At 42.6% G+C, this 26326-nt stretch overlaps 1 protein-coding gene across 1 annotated transcript in view; it reads left to right on the top strand.

Annotated features, from left to right (window-relative positions):
* The first annotated feature begins 12335 nt into the window (after positions 1–12335).
* LOC124619777 overlaps positions 12336–26326 on the top strand; it is a 1271017-nt gene continuing 1257026 nt past the window's right edge. The window contains exon 1 of the mRNA XM_047146363.1: positions 12336–12689. Within this exon, the coding sequence (XP_047002319.1) occupies positions 12617–12689 (73 nt within the window). The 5' untranslated portion in view covers positions 12336–12616. The remainder of the gene's footprint in view (positions 12690–26326) is intronic.

Genomic DNA, 26326 nt, shown 5'->3' on the forward strand with positions numbered 1-26326 from the left:
TAGCTTGTTTCTCTGAAGTTCATTGGGTTTATGTTCTACGGAATCACGCTTACCTTTACACAGAAACAAAAGCAGGGGTTTGTCGTGGCTGTTTTAGATGTAACAAGGCCATAAAAAGGAGATAGAGTGCTGTGGGAAAAGAAGTGGTAATGGAAGGAAAACCATCGTCCACGCTCTGTTACTTAAGCAGCTGGGATCCGATGATTGTCGTAATTATCTAAGAATGAATGAATCATGCATTTCGGATGAAAACAAGCAAGCACTCTCAGCGTTACGGTAAAGACGGAAGTAATACACGACGTTATCCTCTGACGTGTGAAGCGGTATTAGACCACCACTCCCGTAATATATGCAGTTAATTAATCTGTAGGTTTTGAGGAATGAGTTTGCGAGTATCAAATTATTTGACATATATTACTGTATCTTTTGATTTCATTGGCTTATTTACATCGCCAAGAGACTGTAGACTTGGTACCAACATAAATATTAACTTGTTCCCTATGCCTGTTCGTAAAAAAAGAGCTTCCTTAATAGTCGGAGAGACAGGCAGACACACATACGGACGGACAGACAACTAAATGATCCTGTATGGCTTCAGTTTTTAACGGCGGAACCATCGAAACTGAGCAGTTTCTGTACATTATTGACTCGTGGGATGTACGAAAATATCTTTCCATATGTGATGGTCTGGTTATCGATAAAATCCCAATATCGACGTTTCATTAAAAATCACTCCACCAAGGTGTACGTCGTTCTGTCAAACATACGTTACATACTTTTACTGCCAAGTAAATAATTACATTCACCTTTCACAAAAGTGTGCCGCCCGAAGTGGCCGTGTGGTTAAAGGCGCTGCAGTCTGGAACCGCAAGACCGCTACGGTCGCAGGTTCGAATCCTGCCTCGGGCATGGATGTTTGTGATGTCCTTAGGTTAGTTAGGTTTAACTAGTTCTAAGTTCTAGGGGACTAATGACCTCAGCAGTTGAGTCCCATAGTGCTCAGAGCCATTTGAACCATTTTCACAAAAGTGCCTTATTCTCACTGCACAGCAAACGGAATGTACAAGTACAAGCGATGAAAGTAATAAAATATACGCGTCCATACGATATCAGTTGTGGGCTCCAGATTTAATGAAAATACTTTGATACTTGTATGATTGGTTTGGGCGAAATTATCACCAGATTGAGAGGTACTCAGAACGCAAACTAAGTTGCTTAATAGTATGCATTAAACAATGTATGTATGACATACATGCCTTCGCACGTTTGTGGTGGTGCTACGGTTTTTTGTGCTCTTAACGATTTTATTACACATACTTCAGTGCGGAATACCCTGGTTCTCTTGGAGTATAAATGTAAAAATCAAAGCAAAAACTGACGCACTAGAATATACATGCTTTTAATTTTAAGTTACTGTTAGTTACATAAGGTTATATAAGACTTGTATTGGAAAATAATCCAATTTTAATAATATTTGAAATGCTTATTTATTTTCTGAATAATTCCATTGTATTTCTCGATGTCACAAGAATAATGATGTCATTGATGTCACTTGAATGCGTGACAACAAAAGGAAAAAGGAAATAACATCGTAAGATTGGATATGACAGCAGAGGACGAAAATTCGAACCTTTTATTTCATCAACGTTATTTCATCCAAATTCGTTGCCCTAACAATGTTTAACTTTTTCGAGTTACTCAGCAGTGATGTAAAGCTTGAGGTGTATAATCTTCAAGCTCATTTGTCCTTCTGGCTACCCTATATATGTGAGTATCAGGTATTTAGTTACGCAAGAGCCGCTGAGCAAAGGTGTCTGGATAGAACTTGATGTGTAAAGTGAGTACTTTTAAGCGTTCTTAAGCCTTTCCAAGTGTCTACTACATGAAATGAAATTACAGTTGTTGTTGTCTACCATATCAGATCCGGTCACAAGTTCCGTAATACTTAAAATATCAATCTGTTTTAACAATTACACCGCGATAATCGACATATGAATGTTGACAGCTATGAAGGATTGTTGTGTAAATCAACTGACAAATAAATTACGAACAATTGCGCCAACTACGACATACTACATAGAAAATTCGTACCATTCTCACCTAGGGTAACCGTTTTTCTTTACTTTGGTTCCTCTCTGTCTTAGGAAGTTGTCCGAAAACTGAAAACCTCATTCATAAGATGCTTTTTTCTGTTAGTGACAAAGAATTACCAGCAGTTATATTGTAATGATGATGAGCAGATGATACTTTTCTCTTTCGTTTTTATGGATAGAATGACAGCTTTGCTTCAGAGTGACATATTTGACACATTACTGTCGGCAATTTTTGTTCCTTTTTTGCCATTCTCATCACAACTGCATCTCCTTTGATGTTATGAGAACTTGAAATCGAACTTTTACTGCAATGATATACTTCATTAATTTTTCTGAGACGTATTTTTCTGTCATTGCGAAAAATTCCCATGCTGAGTTTGCTTTTGTGATTTGAAACTACATGTTATTCGTAGCGCTGTTCACAGCATATGAAAGGCGATGACAAAATACCAAGAACCACAAACTGTGTTATGTTGTCTTTTCATTTCTGTTATTAAAAATTAATGGTGGTGTTAAAGCAAGCATTCATAAGGAGCTTTTTTAAAATATGTAATATTGAAGTGAATGTTATTGACCCATAAAGTTAATAGCTCTGGTGATGGTAAACAGCGAGCCGCTTCCAGTGAATGAGTTTTTTGTTTTCAGCCTGCTTAAGGCGGAAAACAAGAATACCTACAACAGCTACAGAAGAGGAAAGCTGCCAAAACAGTTCTTTCTGCTGTTTAGTTATGATATTTGAGCTGCAGTCGGTGCATCTGGATATTATTCATAGCTCCAGTTTAAACCCAAATCATAGTTTTGGAAAAGCTAATAAATCCCATTGCCCTGTGCTCCATATTTCTGCTCCCAGTCACTGCAGTGGCAGCCGGCGACACCGCATCTTTAAAAGGCATACTAACTCAATGCCATCTAGCTCAAGATTCACATTGGCTGAAAAGTCATATTCTGCCTGTGGCTAGCCTAATGAAGAACTGGAAATACTGTAGAATATGTATGGCAACCATGTGACCATTGATTTACTTTCTTGTTTGGTTCACAATTATTCTGCTAAATTCAGTCGATATTTTCTTCTCATTCAAATGAAATATATTAAATATTTTGAATTCTTCTCACTTAGGAGGCGGCATAGAGATAGCGAATTTATCGATTTGAGTCGAGGAAGTTCGTTCCAACAGCTTATGTTGCTTAGTTCACTATTTACGATGCGAATTCGCTGTCTTGGCTGTAACAAGCAGCTGTGTGCTAGCTTAGCCTCAGTCTGCCTTCGGCGATGATACGGTGCAGACACGTGTCTGTTTCTTTGCAGTGAGGTGCAGCTAATCGGTGTTTGTGTTTACTTCAGCCATAATTATGTGCCGTCATTCCTTACAATAGGTCACTGTGTACAACTACTGCAATCCAATACTGTGGTTCACTTCTTCTCACAATGTTGCCCGTTCCAAGGTGCTCAAAGTCGGCTGATTCCTGTACGATGAAGTGAAGATACCACTGACCAACATCACAGGGGTCCTTCTTTCCATAGTCGGTAGTATGGTCTATGTGAAAGTGGTTGACAACATGATATATTACAAAATTACAGGACAGACCCACTGTGTGCTGAACGTCTGTCACTCAGATGGCAACTTAGGACCTGTCACCATTGGCAATGCTGGTCTCCATGTCAGAACAATCAGAATGTTCGATTTACCATTCGGATTCCTTGAGATGTTGTGATCAAGATCCGCCAACCGTATGATATGGTCTTCAGCACACTGCTGAAAAGTAGGGACAGATCAGGGCATATCCTTTCCTTTCTGGAAGGTCGCATCGAAATTAGAAGCCATGTACCATCTTACCTCTGAATCATATGTTGCAGGGCCATATTTCAACCACACACATGCTCTGGTTCTGGTAAAGGGGACCATCTATGGTCACATTGTATTCAACGAAGTGTTGCTCAAATTCCACTTACCATTGCGCCACACCCGGCCACATGACAATTCTGCCAGTGACGTGTGTGGCAGCGCTTACTGCGATGACGACATCCCCAAGCCCACTGCGTGGCCACTTCGATGAGCACCAACTTCTCCCTACGATCATTCGGATGTCGTTGCGTTCAGTAAACATGAGGGTGTCACCTTGCGGTCATCTTCCTCGACCCACAACGAAAGGGTGACCCCACACCACCGCTTCTCGATGCATTTATTGTGCCTATTGTAGTCTTCACTTCCAACCGTCAGGCTTGTTGCCATCACGCGATAGGGAGGAATACGTTCGAAAACAACTGTCACCATGCCGATGCAAAACTTGCCATTGGTTACTCTAGGGGACCAGTAACCTTCCCCCCCCCAACCCCCCCCCCCCCGCACCCTGCCCTAAGACGATGCTGATCCTGTCCATCAGCCGGCCGCGGTGGCCGAGCGGTTCTAGGCGCTCAGTCCGGAACCGCGCGACTGCTACGGTCACAGGTCCGAATCCTGCCTCCGGGTATGGATGTGTGTGATGTCCTTAGGTTGGTTAGTTTTAAGTAGTTCTAAGTTCTAGGGGACTGATGACCATAGAAGTTAAGTCCCATAGTGCTCAGAGCCATTTGAACCATTTTTGATCCTGTCCAGCCAGAGGACACTGTGACCTACCCTCTCCTATCTTGTTGCAGCTATTGTTCACATTAGACTTTTATGAAGATATGAGAGGATCGAAAATTAAAATAAACTTTCTAGGTATCATTTCACATAGAGTTGGCTCCAGTTCTTCTTGTCTGGGGGTCTGATTCCTGAAGCTGAAATTCCGACATTTTAGAACTTCATGGTCGAATTGATCAAAATAACGTTTAAGATTGTTGTTGCAGAATTTTTGTTGTTACGTTAATATATTGTATCACATTTTAGTATATCATACAGTCTTTTGATTTTTCACATTAACAAAGCCGGTATTATTTCTTACAAAGTACAAAAATACGTCCGATCACATCGGACGCATGCTTACTACTGTCTCATTCAGCGGAAAAAACAATATTCCAATGGGTTTACATTTTTTCTTGACAAATGATTTGATACTTAATGATAGAAACTTTAAGTGTGCCAAATAACTCTTAAATTCAGATGTTTCCAAAAAATAATTTTAACAGTACATTCAGAAATAGTACTTATCGATTATAGCATCCCAAATAATGTAATTCCTTTTCATGAATTTTAGCTTGAAATGCAACATACTGTGTATAAATTTATATGAAAGTTTTCAGGAAAGCAGCTGGGATAATATTGATCTATCCAAAATTCGAAAAATAATAGTGGTATCGAGAACTACTGTTGATGAAATGTAATGCTAGAGCGCGCTGTCCCGTTACAACACACACACCACACACACAAATTAAACCGATATCGACTGTGACAAAAGCTATGCTTGGCTGTTGCCTTGGCGTCATCGACTACTATGGATGTTTCCCCGTTGGATACATGGGTTGAGACCACAGTCTTTCTGCAGTTGTCACACTTCAGAGAAGACCATATTGGTGGATCAGAGCCACCCACATAAGGGCTTCGGGCGACGACGTCGAGGACAAGCTGGCACCTCGAACAGAGGTGCCCCACCACCGTCACGCACCGATAACCAGCAAAGCTTTGATCCACACTGTGAACGCAGGGTGGTGATTGTCTGTCTACACCACCGCGGCCGGCCGAAGTGGCCGTGCGGTTAAAGGCGCTACAGTCTGGAACCGCAAGGCCGCTACGGTCGCAGGTTCGAATCCTGCCTCGGGCATGGATATTTGTGATGTCCTTAGGTTAGTTAGGTTTAACTAGTTCTAAGTTCTAGGGGACTAATGACCTCAGCCGTTGAGTCCCATAGTGCTCAGAGCCATTTGAACCATACACCACCGCCCGCATACCCACTGCAAGTACCACCACGCCACACATACAAGTTTGCAACCATCAATACCAATACGGTTAGCAACACAGTGAAGTTGCAACTCATCCACGAAATGCTCAGGACGTCATAAGTTGTCGTTGTTCTTCTACAAGACTCTTTAAAGATTCGAGTTGTTTTCCTCATTCAGCACACGCACTAGGTATATGGTCTGGTCCTCTATGTACATGGAGGTATTCTCGTTATAGATATGGTTTTTCTTTCATTTGGCCAGAGTAATACTATCACACTATTTGCTCAATATCTACGACCCATTGGGCTCGATATACGAACGTCAACAAACTACGTTCTGCGCATAAAAATAGCGCGGTTATTTGCGGGACCATACGGCTGTTATGTCGTAGCAGTCGATTTCCTCTGTGCTCTCCATCAGAAGGAGCAGACACCTGGATACTCACCACGTCCAGCCTAATATACGTTGGTGGAGGATTCTCACCTCAAGGTGGTAGCCCTGGCTACACCCACCACACAAACTGTTTAACAAGTCGATCGTATTTAGGTTTCTGCATTTCTTCGGAGAGGTGGGACCTCCACGGTATATGTCCCTTGGGCTGTTCTGACTACTGCGCGTTCATCTCTGCTCTACACCTGCTGCCACAACAAAATTGGCGCGTTCGAGGCCGCTGGCAGCACAGTATCTCTCTTCTTCATAACTCAGTTTCTCAACAACACATCTCTGCTGCACGAACATCCTGCAGGCAACATCTTCCTTGGTACCCATGGACGCTGCTGTGGTGAAACACCTATGTGCTGCCGGTGGTCTAGAGGAAATTTATCTATGCGGCAGAGATGCATCGGCGTGGCACCTTCTCACCGCGCGTTGTAAAGTCAATCCACTACAACAAAATCTCTATACGAACTGTAGGAATGGTCCCGACATGTAGAACGTGTCAATGACTAGACCGTGATGGCGACAACCGTTGGAACACGTCCTCTGGACATACGGTGTTGGAATCTCCACTTACAAAGTTGCAGTAACGTTTGAGACATTCACTAGCCACTACGTAATCACATCATCCTCTACCTGTAAGAATTGCTTTTCCTGATCTGAAAATAATTCCCATAGACAGTAACTCTTCCTCATAGATACTGACAGTGGGGGCGCAAGTGCGATTGTCGATACTACCCTTGAGCCAGTGGCGCCAGGCAGAACAGTGTACTAACTCAATGGTACCACGGCTCAATGACGTCCACGAATGGCTGCAAAAGAACTCCAAGTAACCGATGATCAGTTCAGTTGGACCAGGGGACCTAGACCATTTCATGTAAATGCCGCCAACACCATTTAGGAGGCCCGCCAACTTGCACAGTGCCTTGTTGACAATCTGGCTTCATGGCTTCGTGAGGTCTGCACCATACTCGAACCCCACCATCAGCTATTACCAACCGAAATCGGGACTCATCTGACCATGCGAAGATTTTCTAGTCGGCATGGATCCAACCGATATGGTCACAAGCCGAGGAAAGGTGCTGCAGGCGATGTTGTGTAGTCTGCTGGCGTAGCCCGTTAACGCAAAATTTCACCCTACTGTCCTGAAGGATACGGTCGTCGTACTCCGACACTGGGGATGTAGGAATATTAAATTCCCCAACAATTTGAGAAGTGGAATGTACCATGCGTCTAGCTCCAACTACCAGTCTTGTTCAAAGTTTGTTAATTCCCGTCGTGCGCCGATAATCACCTTGGAAACCTTTTCGCATGAATGAGCTGAGTGCAAGTGACAGTTCCACCAATGCACTGCCCTTTTGCACTCTGTGTACTCCATACTGCTGCCATATGTGTGTTAAGCTTATCGCTATCCTATTACTTTTGTCACCTCAGTGTAACATTACAGGTAATCGGGATGTTCGTTTTACATCAACTGCAGAATTTGTATGGAACAGGCGGACAGACAAGTACGCGACCTAATAAGACGTTGTAATAAACAAACTCTATTGGAAGTTTTTGATCATTGTTTATCTGTAAAAAAACTTCTCCGTGGTAGTGTGGAACAGTTGACTCGCATTGTGAACAGAAAACATCTACGAAGTACAGGGTGACAGTTATTGAACTCCATGAGATAAAATCGTCATAACTTCTGAACAGTTTGCGTTAGGGCGTTCAAACTGCGCAGTTGGCCGCGGGGCATCATGGGAATTAGTATGGTATGTATGGTTTGGTTTAGCGACGAATCCCACTTTAATTTCGATGTGTTCGTCAGTAAGCAAAATTGGCGCTTTTGGGGGCACAGAGAATCCTCATTACACGATCGAGAAGTCTCTTCACCCTAGACGGGTGGCTGTGAGGTGTGCAGCGTCCAGTTACGGAATACTCGGTGCAATATGCCTTAATGGCACGGTGGCTACCGAACGGTAGGTGAAGATGTTGGAAGATGATTTCATTCCAGTTAGCCAAAGTGCCATTCTTGCACAAGTGACTGTCAGAGCTCCTGAAGTGTCGTAGGGGTTTGAAGACGTGCAGCGATACATTGACCGTGAGAATCCCAGACGTGCTCGATTGGATTTAGGTCCGGAGAACAGGCAGGTCATTCCATTCACCTGATATCTCCTGTTTCAAGGTACTCCTCCACGATGGCAGCTCGGAGGGGCCGTGCGTTATCATCCATCAGGAGGAAGGTGGGACCCACTGCACCCCTGAAAAGGCGGTGCAAAATGACGTCCCGATATACCTGACGTGTTACAGTTCCTCTGTGAAAGATATGCGGGGGTGTACGTGCACTAATCATAATCCCACCCCACACCATCAAATCACGACCTTCCCTTTTAAGGACATTAAAGGGTTGGTATCTGGTTCCTGGTTCACGCCAGATGAAAACCAGGCGAGAATCATTGTTCACACTATACCTGGACTCGTCAGCGAACATAACCTGGGACCACTGTACCAATGACCATGTACTGTGTTCTTGACATCAGGATTTGCAGGCTCTCCTGTGACCAGAGGTCAATGGTATGCACCTTGCAGGTCTCCGGGCGAATAAACCATGTCTGTTCAGTCTGTAGACTGTGTATCTGGGGACAACTGTTCCAGTGGGTGCAGTTAGGTCCCGAGGAAGGCTACCTGCAGTACTCCGTGGCCGCCTGCGGGCACTGATGGTGAGATATCGGTCTTCTTGTGGTGTTGTACACTGTATACATCCCCTACTGTAGCGCCTGGACACATTTCCTGTCTGCTGGAATCGCTGCCATAGTCTTGAGATCACACTTCGTGGCAAACGGAGGGCCCGTGCTACTACCTCCTGTGTTTGACCAGCCTCCAGTCGCCCTAGTATTCTACCCCTCACAACGTCATCGGTAAGTGTTCTTTGAGGCATTTTCAACACACAGTCACCATTAGCACGTCTGAAAACGTCTGAAAACTTACTCGCTACACCATACTCTGACATGCATCAACACACACCTCTGCGTATGTGGACTGCTGGCAGCGCCACCGGGCGACGACCGCAGGTCAAATGCACCGCATTGTCATTTTAAACCCGCAAACCGCCCATCAGAGCGTTGTTTCACCATGTATCAGCATTATCTGTAATTTCTGAGCTTTAGTGTGGTTCAGTAATTGTTGTTGTTGTTGTGGTCTTCAGTCTTGAGAGTGGTTTGATGCAGTTCTCCATGCTACTCTATCCTGTGCAAGCTTCTTCATCTCCCAGTACCTACTACTACCTACACCCTTCTGAATCTGCTTGGTGTATTCATCTCTTGGTCTCCCTCCACGCTGCCTTCCAATACTAAATTGGTGATCCCTTGATGCCTCAGTACATGTCCTACCAACCGATCCCTTCTTCTAGTCAAGTTGTGCCACAAACGTCTCCCCAATCCTATTCAATACCACCTCATTAGTTATGTGATCTACCCATCTAATCTTCAGCATTCTTCTGCAGCACCACATTCCGAAAGCTTCTATTCTCTTCTTGTCTAAACTATTTATCGTCCATGCTTCACTTCCATACATGGCTACACTCCACACAAATACTTTCAGAAACGACTTCCTGACACTAAAATCTAAAACTCGATGTTAACAAATTTCTCTACTTCAGAAACGCTTTCCTTCCCATTGCTAGTCCATAGTTAGTATCCTCTCTACTCCGTCCATCATCAGTTATTTTGCTCCCCAAATAGCAAACCTTCTTTACTACTTTAAGTGTTTCATTTCCTAATCTAATAACCTCAACATCACCCGATTTCATTCGACTACATTCCATTATCCTCGTTTTGCTTTTGTTGATGTTCATCCTATATCCTCCTTTCAAGACACTATCCATTCCGTTCAACAGCTCTTCCATGTCCTTAGCTGTCTCTGACAGAATTTCAATGTCATCGCTGAACCTCAAAGCTTTTATTGCTTCTCCATGGTTTTTAATACCCACTCGGAATTTTTCTTTGTTTACTTCACTGCTTGCTCAATATACAGATCGAATAACATCGGGGAGAGGCTACAACCCCGTCTCACTCCCTTCCCAACCACTGCTTCCCTTTCATGCCACTCTTATAACTGCCATTTGGTTTCTATACAAATTGTAAATAGCCTTTCACTCCCTATATTTTACCCCTGCCACCTTCAGAATTTGAAAGAGAGTATTCTAGTCAACATTGTCAAAAGCTCTCTCTAAGTCTACAAATGCTAGAAATGTAGGTTTGCCTTTCCTTAATCTAGGTTCTAAGATAAGTCGTAGGACCAGTATTGCCTCACGTGTTCCAAAATTTCTACGGAATCCAAACTGATCTTCCCCTAGGTCGGCTTCTACAAGTTTTTCCATTCGTCTGTAAAGAACTCGCGTTAGTATTGTGCAGTAATTAGCCCCCTGTAAATATAATCCTTACAGACGAATGGAAAAACTGGTAGAAGCTGGTCTCGGGGAAGATCAGTTTGTATTCCGTCAAAATGTTGGAGAACGTGAGGCAATGCTGACCCTACGACTTATTTTAGAAGCTAGATTAAGGAAAGGCAAACATACGTTCCTAGCATTAGTAGAATTAGAGAAAGTGTTTGATAATGTTGACTGGAATACTCTCTTTCAAATTCTAAAGGTGGCAGGGATAAAATACAGGGAGCGAAAGGCTATTTACAATTTGTACAGAAACCAGATGGCAGTTATAAGAGTCGAGGGGCATGAAAGGGAAGCAGTGGTTGGGAAGGGAGTGAAACGGGGTTGCAGCCTCTCCCCGATGCTATTCAATCTGTATATTGAGCAAGCAGTAAAGGAAACAAAAGAAAAGTTCGGAGTAGGTATTAAAGTCCATGGAGAAAAAATAAAAAATTTGAGGTTCGCCGATGACGTTGTAATTATGTCAGAGACAGCAAAGGACTTGGAATAGCAGTTGAATGGAATGGATAGCGTCTTCAATGGAGGGTACAAGATGAACATCAACAAAAGCAAAACGAGGATAATGGAATGTAGTCGAATTAAGTCGGGTGATGCTGAGGGAATTAGATTAGAAAATGAGACACTTAAAGTAGTAAAGGAGTTTTGCTATTTGGGGAGCAAAATAACTGATGATGGTCGAAGTAGAGAGGATATTAAATGTAGACTGGCAATGGCAAGGAAAGTGTTTCTGAAGAAGAGAAATTTGTTAACATCGAGTATTGATTTTAGTGTCAGGAAGTCGTTTCTGAAAGTATTTGTATGGAGTGTAGCCATTTATGGAAGTGAAGCATGGACGATAAATAATTTAGACAAGAAGAGAATAGAAGCTTTCGAAATGCGATGCTACAGAAGAATGCTGAAGATTAGATGGGTAGATCACATAACTAATGAGGGAGTATTGAACAGAATTGGGGAGAAGAGGAGTTAGTGGCACAACTTGACTAGAAGAAGGGAAAGGTTGGTAGGACATGTTCTGTGGCATCAAGGGAACACCAATTTGGTACTGGAGGGCAGCGTGGAGGGCAAAAATCGTAGAGGGAGCCCAAGAGATGAATACACAAAGCAGATTCAGATGGATGTAGGCTGCAGTAGTTACTGGGAGATGAAGAAACTTGCAGAGGATACAGTAGCATGGAGAGCTGCATGAAACCAGTCTCAGGACTGAAGACCACAACAACATCAAATATAACTACGAGGGTGGCACTTACAACGGCCTGTAGACAGGTACCAGAAGCCACGCTAGCTGACATGGGCTGTACTCTCCGTATATGTGGCAGTGACCGACACATTACTTGGCGGGAGCTGAAGGGCCGAATGCGAAATTGGGCTCCCGTCCGGAGGCTCCAAAGGGGCGGTCCCGCGCCGCGGGGTGTCGCGGTGCCCGGTGCGCATGCGCGCGGCCGCCCGTCTGCGAGGGACGCGCAGGGCTGCGCTCGGCTGCCGGTGTCAGTACAGCGGGCGCTCCGCGACCACCCGGAGGCTGTGACGCACCACCTGCTGCCACCCTCTAAGCCGGCCGGCAGACCTCGCGCGACGCCGACGCTCCACCGGCTCCTGGCTGACCTGCCGACGCAACCTACCGGCCCACCCCGAGCACAAGCACCGCCACCTCGTCCCCGGCGTCCTCGCGGAGTCCTCCAGACGTGACGCGCTAGGTTGACAAGTGCCACTAGGCGGTCGGCCGCTGTCGGCGGCATGACAACCGCGAAATGATCACCGCGCGACGCAGCCAGCGAACCGAGTAACGCACCCACTGATCCGATGGCGTCCTTCTGCTCCAAGAAGCAGTGGTGCGTTTTTTTCGTGTGCGCCTTCATTGGACTTGTACCGAGAGGTAAGTTACTGTAGCTGTCTTTGTAGGTGGAACGATACATTGCCATCTTAACGCGCTACACCTTACCTCGCCGTGAAACTACTTCTGAAACTCTGATATTGTGGTTTCTCAACCTAAGAACACGTTCACTCTGGTATACTAGATTTATTCATTAAAATCAAATGTCACGAAAAAATTTCGCAGTTTTAAGTTCACGAAAATATTTCCCTATAGGCGGGGTGTTCAAAAAGTCTCTCCACAGTGCCGTATGATTGTTAGCCGCGCGTGCTGAATGACGCAGTGAATATACCGAAGTGAAACTCAGTGATATACAAGTCATTAAATTATTGAATATTAATTTTTACTTACAAATTTTCACATTAAGACTTGAAAGTATCCCCACTGTTGTTGAATACACAATTGAATTCGTCTAATCATGTTTCCAAACACAAGCTGTAACGTTTCTTCTGTAACAGAAGCAGTGAAAGTGGATATTGCAGATTTTGGACGGTTTTTATAGACAGTTGCTTTCGCTGTACCCCAGAAGAAAAAGTCAGGTCAGGCGATAGTACAGGCCAAAGTTCCTGTGAAATTATGCGATCACCAAAAACATCGGTAAGGATTGACATTGAAACGCGAGCTGTATGCGCGGTTGCACCATCGTGTTGAAAATGACCGTTTAGTATTTCAATTAACACAAGTTCTCCTATGAATGGGTACAGAATATCACTGCAGTATCGTTGTGCTTTTATTGTTTTGCTGAAAAACCCAGGCAGGCGAACAATCCTACGGCACGCGCGGCTAACAATCATACGGCACTGCGGAGAGACTTTTTGAACACCCCGTACATGTATCATGTTTTGTGAAACAGTGCAAGCAAAAGCTACTCGGTCATAGGAAGATTTGACAGAAATCTGATTAGAAAATTTGCGGACAAATGAAACTACGAACAAAGAAAACACCATACGAACAAGTAGCACAGAGAATAGTTTCCAATTACTGCGAGTAGCTTCTGTACAAAACAGGAATATGCCACAAGAAGCCGTCTCGATTGTACTTTCATCGTCGAAGTTTACTACTCAACATCTTTCAGTCCTGTTGAAAAGTTGTCGATGATTAACGTGCTGAATACTGTATACTGCCTTGTGCAGTCCTTGAAGAAGTGTTATCCAAGTGCAAACCTTTTTTCCATCTAATATTGACTGAATGAACATTGCAGTTGCCTTCTAATAAGTCAATTTACCAGCAACAAATATAAATGTATGTGCAGGGTTGGCACAGTTACGTTTCTGAGGTATCTAAGCAACAATATACAAGAACCACCCAGGATGTACGTATCAAACTTCTTGTGAATATCGTTCCCAGTGCACTTCGTACTGTCTGTTACAAGGGTTACATCGTGCGTCGAAGTTGCACTGTTGCTATTAAGCTTTGACCATAAATTGTTACTGGAATTCCGACTTTTCGTTGTACCTTTTAAGTAAGCTTCCTCTACGCACACCCATCGTCGAAACTCAAAAACGATACGAGCTTGACACTGATATTGTCTGCCTAATTAAACATAAACATTATCACTGACGTAATGTTTCGAACGAAACGTCAAAGTTTCTTTGCGTTTTGCCTTCTCCACTAGAATTGACAAAACTCAGCCAAGTGATGGCTTTAATAAAGGATTCCTTAGTTTAAATAGAAAAATCAGGCGATGAAATGCTCCTCGTTTCGCTCCAACAAGTCCTTACTGCCTCCTACGTTACATCCCATAGACAGTCGCTTTATATCTCAGGGTCTCACGCTAAAGCGCGTTTATTCGCAAAACAAACTCATGAGTTACTAAGAATTCGATATTGTTTCGAAGCTACAGCCCATCTCGTGACGATGATGTTAGAGGAGTGAATTTGAGAAGCAGGCTCGAAATTATCTAACTCTTATAGGGGGAGTATAAAAGTAATTTTTATTTCGTCTCTGCTGCTGATGTTTCTGTGTGTGTGTGTGTGTGTGTGTGTGAACCTTAAGAACCAAGAAAGTCACAGCACATTACTTGGTGTCTTGAGATAGCTTGTGACCAACCATTTCCCAATCTCACGTAACAGATCCCAGTGAAAACAATCTTTATTCGTCACTCCCTCAACAATTTCAGTCATCACCAGGTTCGATGTACATGATCACAGTTTTTCATCCCTGGTAAACTTCTGTTGGCCGTTTAACGGCATCATGATGTAATTCAAATTGGGAAATGTTAGAGTATTCATCACCATTAACCATTACATGAAGTCGCATTGAACTTTGGAGGAGACATGTGACAATGACAGCTAAATAAACCGGAAAATTCATACTCCTATTCGTATGTTATTCTTACATGAAAGGGACCACGTCAGTGAATTACACAATGTATCATGGACCCTTCGTGTAACAACATCACGCGCTCACAACAATGTCCCCCACCTCAACAGAAGAGTGCTTCAAAGTGACACATATATTTTATTTCATCCATTTCTGTCAGTACCTCAGTGGCTGTCACAGAAGGAATTCGAAGACTGTCAGTGCGTTCGTTCATCGGTCGTGTGATGTTTTCCATCGCTTATCGCTTCTTTCACCTCCTGAAAGGATTTATGTATGTGAAAAATGTCGAGCTGCACATTACCTGCAGTGCACGAATGGACGATCAACTCTAAGTACTCTTTCTGTCAGTACCTCAGTGGCTGTCACAGAAGGAATTCGAAGACTGTCAGTGCGTTCGTTCATCGGTCGTGTGATGTTTTCCATCGCTTATCGCTTCTTTCACCTCCTGAAAGGATTTATGTATGTGAAAAATGTCGAGCTGCACATTACCTGCAGTGCACGAATGGACGATCAACTCTAAGTACTCCTGTCACTGATGAAGTAAATCATTTGGTGCGTCCGTGTAAGGCAAGATTATTCAATCCCCAACTGGACAACTCCAATGCGCTGTTCAAATTAATTACTGTACTTAGGCTTCTGCGCTCATTAGCCAGCACAACGCGACTGGTGCACGCGGCGCTCGGGGACCACAGCACAGCTACGACACCTGAGGACGGGCATATAACAGTCCGAAACCGGTCGTGTGACAATAAAGAAATTTACAACCGATGCGGTTTTTTCAACTTCAGCTAATATACTTAGGACATATTTACCTTTCCTTTTAATTCTGTATTCTACTTTTCACTATACAACACGTGACAAGGCGTAGATTCCACTGTGCCAACGTTTCCTCACGTAACCTCTCACGAAGTATTGTTAACCTGTTTTCATCTGCGGGCTTCTATCGCAACAGTCCGCAGGGATTTGAAGTACGACGACAAATCACACTCTGTCAAACGAGTTCTTGGAATCCTTTACGTATTCACGAAATACTACGGTTTTTCGTTCAAGCGCCTGTCATTTCCAGTCTTACACCCCTCCGCAAGGCAAATAAGCCTGTGACAGATTTCGCTTCCCTTCTCAATACATTTTCTCCGTCTGTGAACCCAAAACAGAACTCTATTCCACAAACGCTGTACAAATGTCTTGTAAACAATTTCCTCCACTGACGTACCACCAACGTTCAGAAGCCTACCATTACCTTACCCCCTCCGATACCTGTGCTGTCGTTCAACTTCAAAATAACTTCAAATGCCTCTGAGTACTATGGGACTTAACATCTGTGCTCATCAGTCCCCTAGAACTTAGAACTACTTAAACCTAACTAACCTAAGGACATCACACAACACCCAGTCATCACGAGGCAGAGAAAATCCCTGACCCCGCCGGGAATCGAACCCGGGAACCCGGGCGCGCGTTCAACTTCATAGCGTAGCCCAATGGTACTCATTTCTGTTTGCATCATATGAAGGCAGTTGTGAAACACCAAACCTGAAGTGGAAGGCTGCTATGAATCGGCGTTTGTCTCACAAAATCTCCGGATAAAACTGTGTGTTACAGGGTTGTCTATGGAAAAACACGTCGCACATAGAATTCTCTCATCAGACATATTAAAGAGATGTATTTATAAATTTGCCAGACATACGCACCACAAAAACTAAGAGAAACAATGTATTTTACAAAAGACGCAACACCTCGTGACAGTAATCAAAGATGTGACAAAGTTGGTGTAAGCATTGAGCGGATGTCAGCTAAAGAACTTATTGGACAGGGGAATAAATGTCAAAGCCAGAGTAGCAGCTCCAGACATACATCGCCCCAGTAGCAAGGGTCTGTTATGGACCAGAACTACAATTCGTGGAGATTTGCGTACATAGAAAGTATGTCCACGTATTTTGAAACAACTTAGGAATCACGGAAAAACAGAAATGATGACGATAGTAACTAAAATTTTCAGCCACACGTCCTAGTAAAACTAAACATTGAAGAAGTCCACTTTGGAATAAGACCGAGATTTAGGAGGGGATAATTAATGTGACGGACCGTACAAGAGACGCATAGGCTCCGTGCAGCGGCCAGACTGTAGTGTAGCTACCCGTGTTTCGTAATTAACCTGATCAGACACTGACGTAACGCATGTGTCTTCGGCAACAGCGGAAGAGCTAACAGTGGTCTCGATACATCTTGCACGTTTGTTTCGCTCGTTTGACTTTTTCCATTTTTATTTCTTTCACAGCTTCAGGTATCAATCATGCATTAGCTTCAAAATTCTGAGAATTGATTTAACTGTGAAAGGATTGTCTAAAAGTTTTATAGGAACAACAGACTTACAGATGACCTTCGTCATCCTTTTAGCTACCGTTTAATTAACAGGCCATAATCAGTCACATAATCGACACACCCGATCGACATATTAATCGTCTTGATTAAATGTGCGTGCATTTTTGGTGATTTCACTTACCAGAAATTCGTCAATAATCCTGCATATATGATGCTCTCAGTAATTGTTATTGTATTATTGCGTAATTGCGATCATTCTGGTAACTTTACCCACCACTGTCAAAACATCATTTACATAATAATTATGCATTAGGTACGATAGGAAAAAAGGAACCTCTTCACAGAAGTGGTGTCTAGATTCCGGATGCATAAGGTACTACAGGAAAAGGAACCTCTTCAGAGAAGTTGTGTCCTAAGAGACAGAAACACTATCTATTTATTAAAAAACTAAAAAGCAGCCTCGATTGCGAAGAAAGCACCTAGAGTTAAGTGTTAACCCAGGTTTCGGCGAACATAACTACACCTTCTTCAGAACAACAATAAAACCCAGAAGTGTTCTGAAAAAGATGTAGTTATCTACGCCGAAACCTGGGTTAACAGTTAACACTAGGTGCCATTTTTCGCAATCGAGGCGGGTTTTTAGTTTTTTAATATATTAACCAACGATTGCTGACGTGCTGCGATGTTGAAGGTTCTTACTATCTATTTGTAAGTTAGCAATCCAACGATTGTTCCTCTATTTCGGAAGATTTATAATTATGGCACTGGTTGACTGTTTAACAACAGACAGGTATGAGCGTCATTTGCAAGGTAAGCTGCAGCTGAGAAAGATTTCACATGGTTCGGTGAGAAACTCACAAGCTGAGAGACAGACTTCTTTTATAACCAACCATGTTTCAGTTTCACACTGATTGTTTGCTACGTGCAAATGAAAGCAATAGCAGACATTACTTTCAAAAACTAGTTACTTTTGTGAGGTCAGATTTGCGCTATGCTCCAGATGACTGGATGTGTTATGTTTAACAAATAATAACTTTCTGAGGCCACATACCGTGTTCACTATCAGCCTTTTGCCGTGACTGAACCATATGGTTTCTCCAATTAGTATGGTTCCCTAGACATTGTTTAAAAGTTGCCATTTATCAGAAGATATTTTTATGTCTGACACAGGTTGGTTGCATAAGATAAACAAACGATCCGGCAGTAATTGCAGAACTACCCGCCGGACAATGACAATTCACATTGTAATGTAGAAAGTTGTCATTAAGAAGAACGGCTACGACTATGCTGTTCTGTGCGTTAATATTCCGTATATTCTAGTTACGTTTACATCATATTTTTATCTCATTTTTACCACAAAAAGCCGTACTTGTAGACGTGCAATACAAAAGCTCTATTCTGAACTGTATCTTCATCTGTAACGAATACGTCGATAATTGTGTATCACCGTCTACACGTAAAAATCTTTATTCATAAACGTTCTTACTTCTTTTGTGTCTTCTGATAATTTCTGAGTATTTCCGGTTTCCGCAGACGTTACACGTGAAGCGTACACTACTTGACGAAATTCTGAGGCAGACGCAGACAGAAATACTACTGCCTTCCTTCCTTAAAGAGACGCGACATATAGAGCGGAATTGAGGGCGAGGTGGATCTTCCCTTTTTCTAATGAATCAAGTACAAATTGCGAACAATTCTTCGAAGAGGAGCTGCTGTTTCTTGAGCTACCTATAGGTTTGAAGTAATGAATGTTTAAACAAGTTTATTGCTTCACACCACCTACACCTGTCCTGCACAAACTTTTTCATCCCACATACCTACCTTATGCATCATTTTCGGAAGTAAATTTCACGTACTCTAAACTTTGTAAGCACCTAAAATTTCTTCTCTCTCATATTACTTCCGATGCGGAACCAGTTAGTCCCCAACGATTTACCAGAAAAGTCACTGGGTGTAGGTTATTGTGCTATGTGTTAAGCATTCATTTCTTTGTTCGATTTTTGTTTTCAGTTCCCTTTCATTTCATGCTTACTATATTAGTACCCTCAGCTGTACGATATTTTCAGTACTTTCAGTTTCTGTTTCTATACAGTATGTTCTAAACGAACACTTTCGGCACTATCTACATTAGCTTCGAATTAATTATTGGTGTTACCTGAGCCCTTCACTTTTAAGACTCTTGTCTCGTCTACGCCATCAGTATCAAATATCATCCATATTTCAGTAATTGTATTTAATTCCGATTCAGAACTAGAGAAGTTACTTCACTGCTTCTACTGTATGTCCACCAGTTTCGGTGATTATGAAGTGACGTTTCTCATATTAATCTTCATTACAATGTCTCAGATTTGTTTCCTCTCAAACGAAATTCAGTGTTACTTAGGCTAGTATTCCAATTATATTATTTTAGTTTATCACTAACCTTACCCACCTACATATCTTGCAGAAGAACATCAGTGGGACGCGTATTTATCGTTCTTTTGATCTCCTTCTAAAAATTTCTTTTACTCACATTATAGTCTCTTCCTCATATTGAACTAAACAATATTCCTCTCTGCAACCTTGCACACATCCCTCGTAGCAAGGGTTCGTATTTCTAATCTTCCACATTTATTATTTCCAGTTGCTGTTTTCTTTAGATTTTCTGCACTGTGCGTCTATGTCTTATAACTAAAGTATTCATAAAATTTGAAATATGTCGTAGACGAAGGCCTTCTCTGGGCCCACATATCCTGTGGAGGTAAATTGTTTATTTTTCCTTTTTCCATTACAAGTGCAAGGATGAAATGTTTTCTTACTATTTCTACGATTCCAGAAATTAAGCTCATCTTCATCCAATTAAAAGTTCACTTTTCTTTGTACATCTCTGTTCGTTAATCTTACGTGAATTAAATGCAAGACTCATCGTTCGTAGTTATACATTTCAGCACTCGTTTCGTCTTGGTTTGTACGATTTATTATGCTTCCTTGAATATTTGCTGGTAAGTATCGTTTTCCGACTAATTTCGACAGTAGATGAGATTAAGTTATGTCAGCGGAATTTTCAACTGATTTTAGGAGTGAGGGTGGTATATTATCCAATGGGCTCTAAACTCTAATCGTGCAATGCTCTGCTAAACAGTTGTTACAAGTGAATCACATATTTCGTCAATGTGCTCCTCATCCACTTTCTCACCCACCAAGACCCACCAGTCTCTGTGAAAGCAACCTACGTCGGTGTTTTCTAAGAATCTATCGCTCTTCTGTTTCTTTTTATGGACAGCTAACTTTTCATTTATTTATTACATTTTGTCGCTTTGTATCTCTTCTAATATTACCGTACAATTATATACTGTTCATTTCGACTTTGCTGCCGATATGATACATAGTGTATGTAACACCTCATTAATTAAAGAGGTAGTTAAGAGAAAATGTACTTAGTCATGAAGTATCAGAAATCGTCACTTTCTAGTGTCGAGAAGTGCTAAAGATGAAAACCACTGAAGAGTTTTTATCTTACCACATTTCTTCTTTAGACGTCTATATTTCGATGGACCTACATCAGAGATAGATTTAATAAAAGCGTTCCCCATTAATATTTACACTAAAGATCGTCAATGAACCAAAGTAGTAGAATGCTCTTTGGAAATAACATATTTCTTTATTACTTATACTGTATGGAGTAGATAACGTAACACGTGCTTGGCAACTTAAATTAGTCTGTTTGTCATATTAAGTGCGAAATATGATCGCACAGCAAATGCAGTTGAAACTCAGTTGAATGCGTACCGTATTGTAGGAGGAATATGTTTGCTGTAAATTAGCAAAGCACGTTAGTAAAGCTACGTGGGACGAATCGGACGGGATACCCACATTTATCACGAACCTGTAAATTCCCCTAAACGAAATGGAACGAATTAATAATTACGAAACCAAGCAAAGATGAAAACACTGTAAACAAAAGTTCCTGTTGCAGGGTGCTAATAATTGACAGCTAATATGTTCTCCGATGGCATGGTGGTGAAAACCATCACAAATCCATATTACCAACAAAGAAGCAGTACTTTTTAAAATATAAAGCAGCAAAGCGAGTTACATGCCAGTACAAATAAACCATATACCTTGTCTCATTCCATCCAACAGCCTCATCGATACACAAATCTTAAGCGTCATTCATCTTAAACGATGGCACCCATCATATTGTGCTCAGCGTCGCCAACTAAAAACCACGACAGAACGAACGTCCATTTGTGCTTTAGTAACTGCAAATACCGTTACACGGCTTAACATGCCCAATAATGTGGAAAACAGGGCTTTATGTTCAATATTACTTTTATTTGCCTAGGTCGCGATCATACAGAATGCCCAGACCGGTTTAGATTGCGCTAGCAATCATCTTCAGATCTGAAGCAAACAGAAGAATTCTTGTTAATAAAATGTTCTCCTTGCTATCAATATATGTAACATAAGAAAAGAAAGCTCCAAAACAGATGCCGTAAAATATCGTTAGAGAGTGTAACACGTCACTTATTGTACAATCAAGTACTATGTCATTGAAACTACTGAGCGATCTGTGACGCTGTTTTTAAAGCTAATGACAAATCTACATGTATTAGGGTTCATCATTGCAAACAAAATTTCATAAAGCAATCTATCATATGAAAACAATGTCAGACGAAGTACATTAGAAAAGGAATTTCGGCAGATTAACTTAAGGCGCTCAGTCCGGAACCACGCTGCTGCTACGGTCGCAGGTTCGAATCCTGCCTCGGGCATGGATGTGTGTGATGTCCTTAGGTTAGTTAGGTTTAAGTAGTTCTAAGTCCTAGGGGACTGATGACCTTAGAAGTTAAGTCCCATAGTGCTCAGAGCCATTTGAACCATTTTTAACTTAAGGTAATCAAGGAAACCAACAACTGAAATCTATAGAAATGTTAGGGAATATGAGAAGATGAAACTATTATTCTAATGAGCAGGCTGTTAACTAAAACTGAAAAGTGCACCTCACTAAATAACGTACTAATTTAACAAATAAAATGCAAATAACAATAGAGGAAATGTTGTACCGTCGAAAACTTAGTTGCTCTTTTGTAAATTACAATATAAATTGGTTATAAATTTAGAAGTACAGAAGGGGAGTGAGGGAATGTTGCGTCAGCCATGGGTTCATCGCAGCTACCAGGGTTCGCTTCTTGCTTGTGGTACTGTCTTTTCTGCTCCACGTTCCACGTGAAGCGTTTATTGTCGGTAATGTGTGTATCAAAAGCGGTTTTATTTTGGCAACACGTATGCTTTTTAAAAAGTGTTTTAAGCGTTCATCACGTCTGTACTATATAATATTCACCACAGTGATTGCAGTGCAGTTTGTACACACCTGAATCCAGAGGTAAGTCGGCTTAATGACCAATTTAATGGCAGAGTTGTAACTTTAAAACTGTTGTTTGTTTGATAACATATCGTAAACGTTTTTTTAAACATCGCTCCATTTTTTAGATATTTCCCCTTTATACGTCATAGCAACACACTTGCTTTATGTTTTCTGGCGCCTCGCTCGTGAGTGGTTTACCTAGATGTGATTAATATTTATTCTATTTTGAATCTAAAGATTTATGACACAATCGAAAGCGGTCATGACATTTTAAAAACTTGCGATCGAGACACATAATGTTTTAAATGTCAAATATCACATCCGATCCCTGTGTTCATCACCGCTGTTACTTACTTGTAAAGATGACACAATTTTCTCCTTGGATCATCAGCCATGATAGACCCTGCTGAGTAGCGTTTTATATGTCGTGCTTACTTCTCGTGTGAAACTGGGAATTGCGAATGTAGCCGAGGACTTCCGCTTCCGTTGTCGCTGTCTGTAAAATTCCTTAGGGTACGTGCACACAGAGTCAATGATATAGTTCTCTAGCGTTACGGCCACTGTTCCAAATGGCCCTTCTCAGGGTGTTGTGCTGATTCAGTCAGCACAGCATCCTGAGAAAGTCTTCAACAGTGGCCGAAACGTTTGAGAATTTTACGTATTAACAGTGCTGTCACATACCATGGACACTTTTATTGACGTGTATATGACGTTTGCCTCTTACTCGCGGGTTGATTTGGGGACTAATGTCTGAGAACGCGTCGCCCAGAAATGGTGGTACTTTACGTAGGCGGCGGCGTAATTTCCCACAGCGCCGTTTCGTTCTCACCACAGCAACGGGTTAGACAGCCGACTGCTCGCTCACTTCCAGCCGCAAGCGAGAGCTAAACTGCCCACTACGGCTCAGCAGGTGACCGCGTAAAAACACCTGTTAGCGGCCAATTCGTCGAACACCACTCAAGCACGATCAGCCGTACACGTCTCTCTTTGCTTAATGTAGTAGTGATCCAGCTCAAATCAAGCTACGAAATCGTGCAGTTCCTGGCGAAATGCTGGTGAAGAACTATATAAAACTTTCAATAGCTTCTATAAGAGCGGGGGTAGAAGTAGAACAGAACTGGAGATAGTTAGGCACATAAATTGTGTAATTACTAAGTTCTGCATTATCATACGGCTGCGAAAATCAGCGTCGAAACAACGGCTCAGCTCCAGCTATCCTGTTGTGCATGATCTATTCAACACTGTTTTGAAGACTTCATCAGTCAATTATTGCTGTGTGCTGTTGTCATACATAGGTAACTTCAGAGTTTTATATGACATTCACTGCATGGTAGACAATGTAACACGCTCAGGAACTGGTTTCAGTCGAACCAGCGTATAACAAGTGCATGCTGAGGGTTGTAGTGCTAGTGATCCATTTGTCGCGGTCATCGACGATCAGGTGGAACTGAGGAGGCTTTTCGGTGCGAACCTATGTTTTGACTCTGTAGGATGTAACTCAGCTAAGTTTAGTGGTGAACAAAGTTTGCAACATTCATTCTATGGTGTTCTTTATTTTTATTTTATTTGGTTTGAGGGGGAGACTATCGCACGGGGTACACTTATTGCACATAATGATACAAACAGGACATTGGTTGGATGTAACTGAAAGTTCTAAAACGTAGTTAAGCGAAATGATAACTAAATCTAAACCCTCAGCTGCCGACAGGTGTTGTTCATATACATGAATGGGGAGAGCTGAAAATATGTGCCCCGACCGAGACTCGAACCCAGGATCTGATGCTTACATGGCAGACACTTTATCCATCTTTTTTTCCTTTTTTTTTGTTTTCGTTCTTTTGATCGATGTTGCTCATTGCGTTTGCTCTGGGCGGACGTCACATGACATTCGTTCAAGCAGATCGTTGATTCCTTAACTCAGTTTTTTTATTACAGAGGGCCACCGCCTTTCCGACCGAACACGCTTAGCTACCGTGCCGGAGAAGAACACAAATACCCACTCCCCGGGCACAGAATATCCCCAACCCGGCCGGGAATCGAACCCGGGACCCTGTGATCAGAGGCAGCAACGCTAGCCACTAGACCACGAGCTGCGGACAATGTGCCACGGAGGGCATAGAGGATAGTGCGACTGCAGGGACTAATCCCTTGCACGCCTCCCGTGAGACCCCAACTGTCCACCACCTACATTCGTAGTGCTCCTAATAGATATTTGCCCATTCACTCACTGCTCGCGCCAGACTAAGCTGACGAGTCCCGTAAGAGTTCTGCAAAAACGTGCGCATTCGCACCTCATAGTTAAGCGAGATGAGGGGTCAACGAAGTAAATTTGTCTGGCAGCAGCATTGCCATTAAAGTAACCAAATGTTATTATAAAATCGACTTACATATATACATAGTGCAACATTGAAGAAAAAAATCTAATCTCCGTCTGAACGGACCTCGGAAAGCCCAACGGTACTGACCGACCGCCATATCATCCTCAGCCTGTTGGCATCACTGGATACAGATATGGACGTGCATGTGGTCTCAGCACCACTCTACCGGCCGTTGTCTGTTTTCGTGACCGGTGCCGCTACTTCTCAGTTAAGTACTTACAGGGCGTTTCAAAAATGACCGGTATATTTGAAACGGCAATAAAAACTAAACGAGCAGCGATAGAAATACACCGTTTCGTACAACAGTACATTTTCAGGCAGACAAACTTTCAAAATTACAGTAGTTACAATTTTCAACAACAGATGGCGCTGCGGTCTGGGAAACTCTATAGTACGATATTTTCCACATATCCACCATGCGTAGCAATAATATGGCATAGTCTCTGAATGAAATTACCCGAAACCTTTGACAACGTGTCTGGCGGAATGGCTTCACATGCAGATGAGATGTACCGCTTCAGCTGTTCAATTGTTTCTGGATTCTGGCGGTACACCTGGTCTTTCAAGTGTCCCCACAGAAAGAAGTCACAGGGGTTCACATCTGGCGATTAGGGAGGCCAATCCACGCCGCCTCCTGTATATTTCGGATAGCCCAAAGCAATCACACGATCATCGAAATATTCATTCAGGAAATTAAAGATGTCGGCCGTGCGATGCGGCCGGGCACCATCTTGCATAAACCACGAGGTGTTCGCAGTGTCGTCTAAGGCAGTTTGTACCGCCACAAATTCACGAAGAATGTCCAGATAGCGTGATGCAGTAATCGTTTCGGATCTGAAAAATGGGCCAATGATTCCTTTGGAAGAAATGGCGTCCCAGACCAGTACTTTTTGAGGATGCAGGGACGATGGGACTGCAACATGGGGCTTTTCGGTTCCCCATATGCGCCAGTTCTGTTTATTGACGAAGCCGTCCAGGTAAAAATAAGCTTCGTCAGTAAACCAAATGCTGCCCACATGCATATCGCCGTCATCAATCGTGTGCACTATATCGTTAGCGAATGTCTCTCGTGCAGCAATGGTAGCGGCGCTGAGGGGTTGCCGCGTTTGAATTTTGTATGGATAGAGGTGTAAACTCTGGCGCATGAGACGATACGTGGACGTTGGCGTCATTTGGACCGCAGCTGCAACACGGCGAACGGAAACCCGAGGCCGCTGTTGGATCACCTGCTGCACCAGCTGCGCGTTGCCCTCTGTGGTTGCCGTATGCGGTCG

The sequence above is a fragment of the Schistocerca americana genome, chromosome 6 (genome assembly GCF_021461395.2).
Source record: "Schistocerca americana isolate TAMUIC-IGC-003095 chromosome 6, iqSchAmer2.1, whole genome shotgun sequence".
Lineage (NCBI taxonomy): Eukaryota > Metazoa > Arthropoda > Insecta > Orthoptera > Acrididae > Schistocerca > Schistocerca americana.